The sequence below is a fragment of the Centroberyx gerrardi genome, chromosome 16, assembly GCF_048128805.1.
Source record: "Centroberyx gerrardi isolate f3 chromosome 16, fCenGer3.hap1.cur.20231027, whole genome shotgun sequence".
Lineage (NCBI taxonomy): Eukaryota > Metazoa > Chordata > Actinopteri > Beryciformes > Berycidae > Centroberyx > Centroberyx gerrardi.
This window is the reverse complement of record NC_136012.1, coordinates 9,344,756-9,357,243: the sequence shown is the minus strand read 5'-3', so window position 1 is coordinate 9,357,243 and position 12,488 is coordinate 9,344,756. Positions and strand designations below refer to the sequence as shown.

At 42.6% G+C, this 12,488-nt stretch overlaps 1 protein-coding gene and 2 long non-coding RNA genes across 3 annotated transcripts; all 3 read right to left on the bottom strand.

Moving 5' to 3' along the window:
- Positions 1-290: 290 nt before the first annotated feature.
- Positions 291-1,315, bottom strand: LOC144542439 (ubiquitin carboxyl-terminal hydrolase 37-like). The gene is made up of 5 exons (XM_078289253.1): positions 1,190-1,315; positions 976-1,070; positions 743-885; positions 486-579; positions 291-374 (listed from the first exon to the last, which is right to left on the bottom strand). The coding sequence occupies exons 3-5, from the start codon at positions 865-867 to the stop codon at positions 291-293; spliced, it is 303 nt and encodes a 100-aa protein (XP_078145379.1). The 5' UTR covers positions 868-885; positions 976-1,070; positions 1,190-1,315.
- Positions 1,316-1,578: 263 nt separating this feature from the next.
- Positions 1,579-2,821, bottom strand: LOC144542397 (uncharacterized). The gene is made up of 3 exons (XR_013507241.1): positions 2,759-2,821; positions 2,128-2,198; positions 1,579-1,685 (listed from the first exon to the last, which is right to left on the bottom strand). It is a non-coding gene; the product is annotated as an uncharacterized LOC144542397 (long non-coding RNA).
- An 8,013-nt stretch (positions 2,822-10,834) lies between these two features.
- LOC144542463 (uncharacterized) lies at positions 10,835-11,752 on the bottom strand. Its single transcript, XR_013507270.1, has 3 exons — positions 11,586-11,752; positions 11,437-11,499; positions 10,835-11,366 (listed from the first exon to the last, which is right to left on the bottom strand). It is a non-coding gene; the product is annotated as an uncharacterized LOC144542463 (long non-coding RNA).
- Between the last annotated feature and the right edge of the window lie 736 nt (positions 11,753-12,488).

Genomic DNA, 12,488 nt, shown 5'->3' with positions numbered 1-12,488 from the left:
GTGTTATCTGGAGCCGTGATATAGCCAATGTTTGAGGTCATTATGCTGTTGTTCCAGTATGGAGTGTAACGGTTTACCTCAGTGCATCCTGCTGCTCTTCCAAGAGGGAGGCCAGAGAAATAACTGGAGGGATGCAGACAGCATCATCCATTCTCCTCAGCTCTTCCCCATCGTGACAGAAGCGCTTCATGTGAAGCACTAGCACTGTATTAAAAGAGAGAGTACCATTAACACATACTATAGAAAGACAGTGTAGTTTACAACATCATGGGCAGGTTCATGTCTGGGACTTACCTGGGTAGAGTGAGGAAACCTCTGGACACTGTCGCCTGGTGGTCAAGGCACTGCCAGCAGGTACACTCCAGTTCTGATGCCTAAGGAACAAGACACAGAGTCACTACATTAGATGTGTGTGTGTGTGTGTGTGTGTGTGTGTGTAAACAAAACAATTAATAGAGAACTGAACTGATCTTCTGTGTACTGACTTTGAAGTAGAGTGCAAGGCTGTCGGTCAGGCAGGAGGAGAGGTCCAGAGACAGGTTGTTGTGCTCTTCCTCCTGGAAGACTTTGTTACCACAGCTTTAAAAACAAACATGGAGGAGAAAAATACTTTAACTCAGATCACCGGACAGTTCTGTGATCCTCAGTGATAAGTGATGTACTTTGTTGTTTCATGTTTAATTCTGTGATTGTTCAGATAAAACATCATGAATATAGTAAATGCAGTTTGCTGTTGAGTTACCTGGAGCAGGTGCGGACACACTGCAGCTTGAACTCAAAGTTCTGAGTGGGGCAAACGTAGTCCGGTGTTGTGGACGTCCCCTGCTGCGTCTCGCCCTGCATTTTCATGCCCATGAGGAAGAGCATGAGGAACTCGTGGGCATCCTGTAAGAGATCAGCAAGCCATTCAAATATGTTTATCACACAAATACTGCAGTAAAAAAGAAATCATGAACGCTAGGCTCATTTTTGTACCTGCTGAAAGTCATCCTCGTACTCTTCTCAGCAGCCTCCTCTTGCCATGGTAGGAGCTGTGACCCTGCCTCGCCTTGTACAGCTCCCCAAAGTACCTGGAGCATAAGTATTTATGACTTGCTTTTAATACCAAGGGAACAATCAGTAAAGCAATGAATCTCTCAGTCAACCTGTAGCCTAGTGTGTGGGGTGAAGATCTCTTGTTCTACTGTACCTCTGCAGCTTCAGGCTGGTTCTGGTCTTGGGGCTCCACAGCGCCTCCTGCCCCATGATGTCAGCACAGAAGCTGGGGAGGCTGTACAGGGCCTGGAGAGTGGCATTCAAGAAGCAGGTGTTCCCAACGTTTGGCAACCTGGGAGGAAAATCACATCAATAAAAATAGAATAACTTTATAATGTGTTCTGTTGCCCAAGGTGCTTTTAATAAACCTAGAGCAATTCTTTGTAAAAACCGATCTGACTGAAACTATGCACAACGCCTGATGGAAATTCATGGTTTGTAATGGCAGTGATATGACTACCTGCTTGGATTTAATTTGCCTTATACTAATTAAACAGGAATTGAATGAAGAGTCAAGGTAGATCAATTTCATTTTTGTCTCATACCCCAGCTTCTTCTTCTGGCCTCTCTGGGTCTTGCTCCTCCTGAACCAGCTGAAGAACGACAGCAGGCTCCTGGACTTGGAGGATTTGCCCTCTGCCTGCACTGGCCTACAAGATGGAGAGAGAGAGAGAGAGAGAGAGAGAGAGAGAGAGAGAGAGAGAGAGAGAGAGAGAGAGAGAGAGAGAGAGAGAGAGAGAGAGAGAGAAGGAGAAAGAGAGGGGCTGGGTAAGAGAGAGGCAGACTAGCAGGGATGTGATCTGAGCAACATAAAAAAAGAATGGAGCCAAAACAGGAACATTCACTGAAAATGTATCTCTAAGCAACATATCTGATCTCTAAACTGTCCTAGGTTTCCACTGCTGTATGAGAAACCTTTTTCATGGAGAAAAACAGTAATACCTCTCCAGAGATCCAGAGCAATGCAGCTCCAAGGAGACTTATAAGGAGAAAAACATGAACTAATGAGAGAGCAGTTTTGGAGTGGCATATGGACAATAAATCTATATATATCATACATACATATCACAACATATCTGTTATTAAATGTACCTGCTGTGGCAGCGATGGCAGGAGACTCAGTCGGTGCTTCCTGGCCAAGCACCTCAGGAACTCCTGGAATCCTAAAAAACAGTGTACCTTCATTTAGGACAAAGCAGCTACACAGGCACACTGACCATGATACTGATACATGATGTTTACAGTTTCATCTCAAAATGTGAATATCACCCCACAACATTTCTCAGCATTGCAGGAACCACTTTCATTCACTTAAAACAAGCAACTTAAAGGGAAACCTTGACTTTTTGACTTGAAGGGTTATTTTTCTTCTTCAGCCAATGGACACAAAACATCAACTAAACGCTTCAGTCAACTAAACAATGGCATGCTAGTATTGGCAGCATCATTCATGGAAAGTCATGGATACTTATATGTTGACAGCTACCTCATTGGCTACCCATGGCAACCAATTCCATAATGAATGAATGAAAGCAATGCTAACAAGCAGTATTTAGTGGGAACAAATATAGAATTCAAAACATCACAGTGTCCCTTTAAGTTGGTTTGACCAGACAAATTGAATAATGGAAGACAACGGAGGTCTCAAGGATGGTTGGATTCCTGCTGGAAAGCCACAGTAAAAATATATCATTAGCCTTAATTAGCCTGTGTCATATTCTACCTGTCGATGGCGCTGTTCTCCACACCCAGGTCCTGGCTGTCTGGATCTGATGAGGAGTTCAAGGGGCGGATGATGGAAGAGGGAGAAACAGTGCTGGAGGGGGAAGAGGAGGAGGAGGGAGAAACAGAGGTGGAGGGGGAGCGGGAAGAGGAGGGAACAGTGGTGGAGGTGGAAGAGGAGGAAGAAACAGGGGTGGAGGGGGAGGGGGGAGAGGAGGAGGGAGAAACAGGGGGGGAGGGGGGAGAGGAGGAGGGAGAAACAGGGGTGGAGGGGGGAGAGGAGGAGGGAGAAACAGGGGTGGAGGGGGAGGGGGGAGAGGAGGAGGGAGAAACAGGGGTGGAGGGGGAAGAGGAGGAGGAGGAAATAGCGGTGGAGAGGGGAGAGATGGCAGTTTCAAGGGAAGAGATGGAGGCAGAGGGGGAAGAGATGGAGGCAAAGAGGGAAAAGATGGGGTTGGAGAGGGGAGAGGAGGAGGGAGAAACAGGGGTGGAGGGGGAAGAGGAGGAGCAGGGAACAGTGGTGGAGGTGGAAGAGGTGGAGGGAGAAACAGTGGTGGAGGGGGGAGAGGAGGAGGAGGAAGAAACAGTGGTGGAGGTGGAAGAGGAGGAGGAAGAAATGGCGGTGGAGAGGGGAGAGATGGCAGTTTCGAGGGAAGAGACGCAGGCAGAGAGGGAAGAGATAGTGGTGGAGAGGGGAGAGGAGGAGGAAGAAAAAGTGGTGGAGGGGGAGGAGGGAGAGGAGAGGGGAGAAAAGCAGAGAGAAGAGCGTCTCTTCCCCACAGTGGATGAGGCACGGCCAGGAGTAGGCCTGCCATCGTCAACAGCCTGTTAGAAAGAACAAGGTCAATTTCAAAATACTGTAACGTACCTGGATATAATTATACACAAAGATGAACAACAGAGAAGTCATTTGAATTTGAATCCTATTTTTGCTCAATTAAAGAAAATTTTCAATCCATGGCTAATGAGAGACTTATTTGTTTGGTCTGGTATCATTGTCCAAAGCAGAAGGAATATCTAGATCTGTTTATGTCTCATTGGCCCAATGACTATTATCAACGATTTAGACAAAGTGCTTTATAATTTTATTTGGAGGATTTTAGCTCTCTTAAACGAACAGTTCACCCAAAAATGGAAATTTTGTCATTATCTAATGACCCTCCTGTCAGCTGAAACACTGGTGAAGTTTGTATTTCAACATAACTCACATCAAGCTAGCAACAACTGGAGTGAATAGAAATAGTTTATTTAGTTCCAAAAAGGTAAAAATGACCACAATTTAATCCAAACAGCATAATACAAATGTTCTGAAGCCAAACCATTGCACTGTGGGTCCAAAAGTCCAACATTAAAGCCTAGGTTACCTCATCTCCCAGGTTTTCCGCACTTGTTCTGCACCGCGCCAACCGTCACAACAGTAGCGAGCAGATGCTGCCTTCAAATACCGTCAGAAAAATTGTAATTACGGAAGAGTGCGCTTGAACGACCCAATAAAATGGTAAATACCAATGGGAAAGTCAAATTTTACATGATAACCAAGAAGATGTGACATTATCACTTTTTTGTTTAACTTCTGGTGCCACGCACAACAACTTTAGCTAATACACTTATTAAAATATCAATTACAAAACTGTTGTGAATATTCTCCTTTTCATTCTGCTGTTGTAGCACAAAGTACCTCTCTACCATTTGGTTTCTAAAATAGTCACCAAAAAGCTACTTTTGTTGCAGGGTCAATTTAGTTATATCTGACTGAAAAAGGACTTGAATACAGGAAGAGTTGTATTTACGACGGGAAAAATCGAAAGTACGAGCAAACGAGGAGCACTGGAAGGCAGCAAGACTCTTCCACCAAATCGCTGAGAGTGAGAGCTGCAGCACACTTATGGGATACATAGGCTAATAATTTACTGAGCCAAAGTTTCGACCATGGCTTCGACACGATATGTCTTCATCAGGGCATAATGTATGAATACAAATAAATGTGATACAGTTTTATATATAATATTTCACTGTATTATTAAATATTTTTCCTGCAGGTATAATTGGACGACTGAACAGAGGAAAAGGATCCTGAAGCATTACATTGTTATGAATTTTTAATTCAATTGTTAATTAAAAATTGTATAGTCACTTTTGAAACACACAGTATTTACTAAATTAGAGTAAGAGTACCTCAGGACAAAATTAATAATAATTTATTTCATAATAAAGAGAATTTTCTAGTGTAGGAATAGCCCCTGTTTAATAATAATGTCCAATTTTATGTCCTGTTTTCTCCCTGTTGTAATTGTGCATGTCTATTTCTTTCTATTTTCATTTGTTTTTGTTTCCTTTTTATCTACTTTTGCTGTAGGCTATCTATTTAATATCTTATTTGCTTTGTAAAGAACTTTGACACGATTGTTTGGAAAAGCGCTGTCTAAATGAAGTTCTTATTTATTTATTATCTATCGCTGGTTTTTTCTTCTAAATATTGAAACATACGTGTGTGTGTGTGTGTGTGTGTGTGTGTTCGCTCTGAGGTCAAAAGCATTCTAAAGTCAGAACAGCGGCTCCAGCTAAAGCGCGTGCTTCATTCAAACAATAACAAGTCCAGTGTCCGCGCGCTGTAGAGAAGCTTAAACAGACAGAAAATAAAGAGCCGCGCGACATTTGTAATTTATGCTTCGGCGAAAGTTTTCAGTCGTCTCCATGGTAACCAGACGCTATCCTAACGTTAAACTTCCATGATACAGAATAATCTTCTCGACCACCGAGTGGTTATTGTTTAGCCTACTGTAACATTTTCGTCTGACCAATAAAGATAGCAGGGATAGTAAACATAGCCTACCTGTCCCGTAGATTTTTCCACCGACGTTTGCAGTCCAACATATTGATATTCAGGGTATCGGCAATCTCTTTCCACGACGTTAATGCCATCTGCGCGTCTTTGTATTCTTTCATTGAAGAATCATACAGGTGGCGATACTGTCTGTCTCAAGCCAGTCTTTTGAGTTTATTTACATGTATGTTTTTTTTTTCTTCTTTCCAGACGCTGATCCATTCCTCTCTACTGTTCAGCGAAAGATTCCTCTCCTCTTTCCTGTTAAAGACACACACACACACACACACACACACACACACACACACACACACACACACACACACACATTAAAACCTAGCACACATATCATCATCCTCTCTGTCTCTCTCTCAGTCCAACTCTCTGTCTCTCTATCTGTCACACACACACACACACCCTGTGAAGGTGGCTGGAAACAGCTCAAACACATCAGTACGATGAGGACCTCCACCCACCTAGAGACACAGAGAGGATTATCGTGTGTGTGTGTGTGTGTGTGTGTGTGTGAATGCTCTTTGCTCTGTGGATACATGCCATACCCAACATGTGTTTGATTCTATAGTATGTGTGTGTTACCTTCTCCTCCATGCTGTGTCCATGCAGGTGTGCTGTGTGTGTTTGTGTAGACATGTCCTGTGTGTGTGTGTGTGTGTTTATGTAGACATGTCCTGTATGTGTGTGTGTGTATACCTTGTATTCCACACTGTGGCCATGCCAGTGTACAGTGTGTATGTCCACTTTATTGCCCATTCCCATCAGATACCAGTAAACCTCATCACCCACCTCCATGTTCAAACCAATCAGGTACAGAATACCATTAATACCTGCACATATAGACACAGAACACACACACATGCAAGGTTTTCTCTGAAACAACATGTAGACCATCATGGGACACTAAAACTCTCAATGAAAGCCAGACTAATGAACTTCTTCTAGGTGGGTTAGCAGCTCCTTAAGGCAGAGTGAGGCAGGTTCCACTGCAGGTTTTACATGCTGGCACCCTGAAGCTGTTCAGTAAAGTCATATATCCTCACTTCCATCATATCAGTGGTGGACGGCACTATAGCCAATATCCGTCTCACCCTGACACTGAAACATGCTGCGCTTCTGCACCGTGTAGTTGGCTCGCATCCCACCATGATGGTGGTTCACTGTAGCAGACACCACTTCAAACTGACCTGACACACACACACACACACACACACACACACACACACACACATTACATGTAACACACACACACACAGGTGAGGCTCGACAATAACACTACTAGACACCAACCAAATGATTCTTCTAGACACTTTGGCAGGTAGAAAACTTGTTTTCAAAAAGTTTTTTCTATCCTAAAAACTACTTTGACTGATAAATAACTAAAATAAACTGATTCTGAAATTCTGATCCATTCGTCGTTGTGGCTGTTTGACGAAAAATTGTATTGTCATGTCCTGCAAATACACATCATGTTTACATAAACAGATGGCATGTCTGTGAAAAGTAGTAGAAACCATATCTTTGACTCCTGAGTACGTCATATTAGTGTTCTTTGCAATGTATTTCATTGGACTTTCAGCTGTTTTATGACTCTGCATTATAATACTTTACTAGTGTGAAATACATTGTTGACTCAATGATGATTGGTTAATGTCCAAGTCAAGCCAAGCAGGTGAAGAAAATAGTTGGGTTTTAACTAAATGAATCTTCCTGTTGAGTTCAATCAGAGTATTAATATAGCAGATTAGCAATGTGCAACACAAACTATGTTAGCAGGAGAGTGATTTTCAAAGTAAGCTGGCAATTGTGTGAAAGTCTGGCTGCTTTTCTTCCTCAGGCCCTGGACATTGAATCAAACACTGAAACAAAAATGTAATGCACTGATGGACAGCGGATCCACAGCTGAAAGGCCATTGAGATTCATTGAAGAGACCTGATGTGATTAGTACATGAAATGAAGCTGAAGCTGAACGTTTCATACCCATGCTGTCCGGCTCCATAGTGACAGTGTGTGAGATGTGAGGAAACACGCTGACGCTGTCTCATCTGTTCTGGCGGTAGAGGAAGCGGTTGCCATGGAAATAGCGGCTGTGGATGTCCATCTCCGAACCCAGTCCTGACATGTGCAACGTTACTTTGTCCCCCTTACGCATGGTCAGGCCTGGAAGGTTCCTATACACAAAGCCATTGATGGCTGAGAGACAGAGAGAAAAACATGGGGATGATTATCTTAACATTTCACATAGAAAGCCCTGTCTTTACAGGCGGACCGGCCTGGAAGGTTTCAGAGCATGATGCAGTTCAGGACTGAGGAGACAGAGCAAGAGGTTAAACATTTTTCTATTACAAAGGAAAGTAAGGGATGAGGGGGGAAACACTAGAAGCCCTGGAAAGATACCATACATATATACAGTATATTCATTGCTTAGAAGAAAGAGGTGGACATAGAAAAACAAAAGCAGAAAAGAACCCTCTTTTCAAATTTTTGCATGAAGATACATATAGTACATACATACAGTATAAAGAAATAAATGCATAGAAACTGACACAGAATTTCTTTCTAAGTATTCACTGATCAGGGAGACTCTAATCTAAAGACTCTAATATGTGTGTGTGTGTGTGTGTTCTCCTCACCGTGCATCTTGCTCTCCATAAAGCCCTCATCCTCCTTGTTAACGGTGTTGGGAGCCGTGGCGAAGCTCTTAATGATGTCGTCCAGATACCAGCTCAAGTTCTCATCCAACACTGTAGCCAGCAGGAGGAACTGTTTATCATAGTTCTTCTGTAGGAGGGAAAGAGAAAGAAAGAGAGTGAAACCACTTACAGACCAGTAATGGTCCTTTGTTGTCTATTTGTGTGTCCCTCTCTCCTCACCTGTGCTCCTTTCTTCAGCGCTTTAGGTCGACAGATGAGGAGCGGTCCCACCAGTCCAGAGTTGCTGTCTTTAACAGGATCCACTCCAGAGTAGATAGCTCTAAATGGTATGTACTAAGAAGACGCATACTCCCTATCTAATACTATCTAATCTAATAAAGAAACAAGGTAACTGTCAGTAGGTCTCTTGGTAGGTCACTATCTGCTGTTTACTATACATCTTGTTGCTCTCTATGAAATCCTCGTCATCCTTCAGGCCGTTGGCAGGGTTGGTGATGTGTGTCCTGATGATGTCATCCAGGCACCAGCTGAAGTTCTCATCTGACACCATGTACAGCAGAGCATACAGAGAGTCTCCTGACCGGTCTCGGTACGTCAAGAGTTCCTCCAGAGGAGAGGAGAGGAGAGAAGAGGGATTGAGCTCCTCACTCTTGGCTACACGCAATGATGTCATGAAGGGCAAACCCAAATTCACTTCACCACCTTTTTATTTGCAAAAATTAATGCTTGGGCTGTGTTAGCCTTGACCCGATTAGCGGCTGGATTCACAGCAAAAGAGGCGGTGGTATGGTGCAACCAAAGGTGTTTATTCACCCACAAAGACGACATAACAAGACAAAACTAGTTTGACATAAATGAGAGGCATGGCTGCGAGCAGCTCTCCAGGGTCCTACCAACAGCAGAGTCAGATAAACACTGGCAGCCTTTTATACTCTGCCTCAGGTAATTAACCTGGATGCTACCAACTATAGGGGTGTACTTAATGACATTCAACAATTCAATATACTTCCCCTTTAAAATACCATTTTACATATATATCTAATACATACTGTACAGTTAAACAGATGTTGCTCTCAAACAATAAATACTGCAACATATAAACAATATACATTTTAGTCCAAACAAACACACAACAACCCCCCTCTGCTATCCTATCACATGGTCCCGGAACTATATATAGGTGCTCGGACACCCCGGGGAACTCTTTTGCCCGAACACCCTGGAACACAGACAAGACAGCACAGGTAAGTGATTGCATGAACCAACAATTAAAATCCTTACGTTGCACCAATGTAGTATTGCACTTAGAAATATATATTGCACTTAAGTTATATTGCACTTAAAGGTATTGCACTTGCCCATACCAAATCATGACATGCAACCAAACAATGAAAACCCATTCCGTGTCAGGTTATGTACTGAACATTTGTTTGTTTCCTTCAGGTGGAGCTTCAATCCTTGCCCGTGCTGAGTAACTGATCCAGCAGGACAAGATAAAATAACTCACAAACAAACTTAAAATGTTAAGGAAAATATATATTCAATAAAATACTTTAAATCATGACTCTGTGTGCAATTATTAATGCTGTGCAAATGTTACTGTGCAAATTACACTGTGCAAACTATTCAATAAGTGTACAATATAAATGTGCAAATAGTGCAAAGGATTGGTAACGAAGTGCGCCTTCATTACAGGCCGCCAAAGTGTGAAGTGGCCTATAGTGCAGCTTGAAACTGCGGGACACTGTAGGGTTAAATAGGACCCAGTATACCTGTCTGACAGGTGATGCGGGGTCCCACCAGTCCGGCGGTGATGTCATGGGAGTGGTAGAATCTGGTGAGGCAGTGACGTGGGGCTGTGGGACGCTGGGAGGGTCCACTCATACGTTATCATCCTGCTAGGAACCACCGAGTCGTCACGCTTCTGCTCTGGACTGGTACCGTCTATCCATTCAGTCATTCATCGCATCGTTCATTGATTCATTCCTTTCTCACCCTCATTGTCCTTGCTGTAGTTGAGTCCATGGGGCGGGTGCTGTAAGGCCTGGAGGCCATATTTACGGTGGCCCTGAGGGTCAAAACACAACATTTCACAAAACACAACATTTCACAAAACACAACGGCAAAAGAGAAAACAAAAGGAAAAGGTAGGTCCTTTCTTTGTTGTTACTGATTGGATGTATTCGTTGTCACTCAAGGTAACAGGAAGTGGGACCAGAGCAATGGCCCTGAGAGATGTGTTCTGCTGGTTCAAATTAACAGAAAATAACACTTCCGGTTTGGGCGTTTAGCCTTCAAAATAAAAGCACGATATTTTAAACGTGTGTGTGTGTATATATATATACTGTTTTAAACCAATTACTTTGTATTTAATCCTCAAATTCAGTAAGTGAACACCCATATTGATGTTTGATATCAAAATAATAAAAAATGCCATATTATGTGCCATTGTTAACTATAAATGCTGCATGTATTACACTTTGATATTTCTGACTGGACACTGTACAGTTTAGAGTAACTGCACAAGTTCTATGTGTTACACCCGCTACAAATCACTAGCATAAGGAATGACAATCAAGGAGGTAAAGAGTCACATGTTTATTACAAAAGTTAAGCTTGACAATTTACATCCGCCCACCTTAACCTCCTTACAGTTTACTTCCCAGCTATCACTGACAGGACAGGGGCTGAGTTACACTAAATCACACCAGTGCACACTATAATTAATAAGTCTCGCACGCTAGGTTGGTTAACACATTCCAAAGTTTAACACACGTGATTAATGTCACTGCAAACAATTAATAACTCCGTCACACCTTAAGCCTGCCCTGACTGTCTGACTGGGATTCGACCTGAGTAAAGGTATTGATGGGGGAAGCAAACAGATGGATAATAAAACAGAACAAACAAACGAAAAAAGAAAAGAAAACTAGTCCGCCCCAAGGGCAATACCCAGATATTTTTGCCCGCTACCAGCACACTTGCCAGGGCGGACTAGACAGAAAAAGCAATACCAAAAACAAACTGGCAAACAACGAAAATAGTCCCACGGCAAGAGCAGCTAATGGACCACTGATGCTCTGCAGGGAAACAAATATTAACAATCTTAAAAACACTTTATTACATCAATATTAAAATACATACCGATTAAATGTTAAAAACTACATGCCTAAACTTCAAAATACCTGGTACGTCGGTCTACTTCGCTACCGACTACCAGCCGCCTTCAACCCAACAGGGAAGCAGGTCTGAAATAAATGAAAACAATAAATGTCACACACATTCAAACCTGACAGCACAAAACGCTATACAAAGAAAACAGCCTTAGGCCTACCAATTGTTCCTGCCCTCTCGTCTTCCCTGCACGCCAGCATGGAATGAGGTATGCACCTGCCTCACTCCACCGGCCTGAACCAACAGCCGCAACCTGGCGTTCCTCCTGCAGGTAGCCCTATATCAGCAAGCCTCTCTAATTGGTGCACCTCCCCTTTTTTACTCGGTGCCACCTGCCACATATGTCAAAACACTCCTGCAGATATGTACTTTCACTACACACCAACATTTAGGCCCAAGCTGTTAAAGAAAAGTCATGACAGGCCCTCAAAGTCAGCCATACTGTAATAATGTGACATTTGTAGAATAAAGTGGACACTGTACAGTTTACCTTTCATTGTAACTGCACAAGTTCTGTCAAAACACTCTAACAGACCTGTACTTTCTCTACACACTATCATTTAGGTCCAAGCTGTTTTAGAAAAGTCATGACAGGCCCTCAAAGTCAGCCATACTGTAAAACTGTGACATTTTGATTAAGTTGGACACTGTACAGTTTATCTTTCATTGTAACTGCACAAGTGTTATGTCAAAACACTCCTGTAGACCTGTACTTTCTCTACACACTATCATTTAGGTCCAAGCTGTGTATTTATTATTTATGTATTTATATCTAATTTGTCCCATTTCGTTTTTTCAGTCACACCTGCCATTGAAACCAGTAAAATTGAAAACTGTAAAAAAAAGATTTTACAGTGTGAAAAAGACTTGACTTGAGACTATTGCGTGTGTTTCAAATGTATGTCTTAGATACTTTTTTCTACAAATGTCAGTGTTAGAGTATGGCTGACTTTGAGGACCTGTCATGACTTTTCTTAAACCATTTGGGCCTAAATATTAGTGTGTGTGAAAGTTCAGGTCTGCAGGAGTGTTTTGACATAGAACTTGTGCAGTTACACTAAAA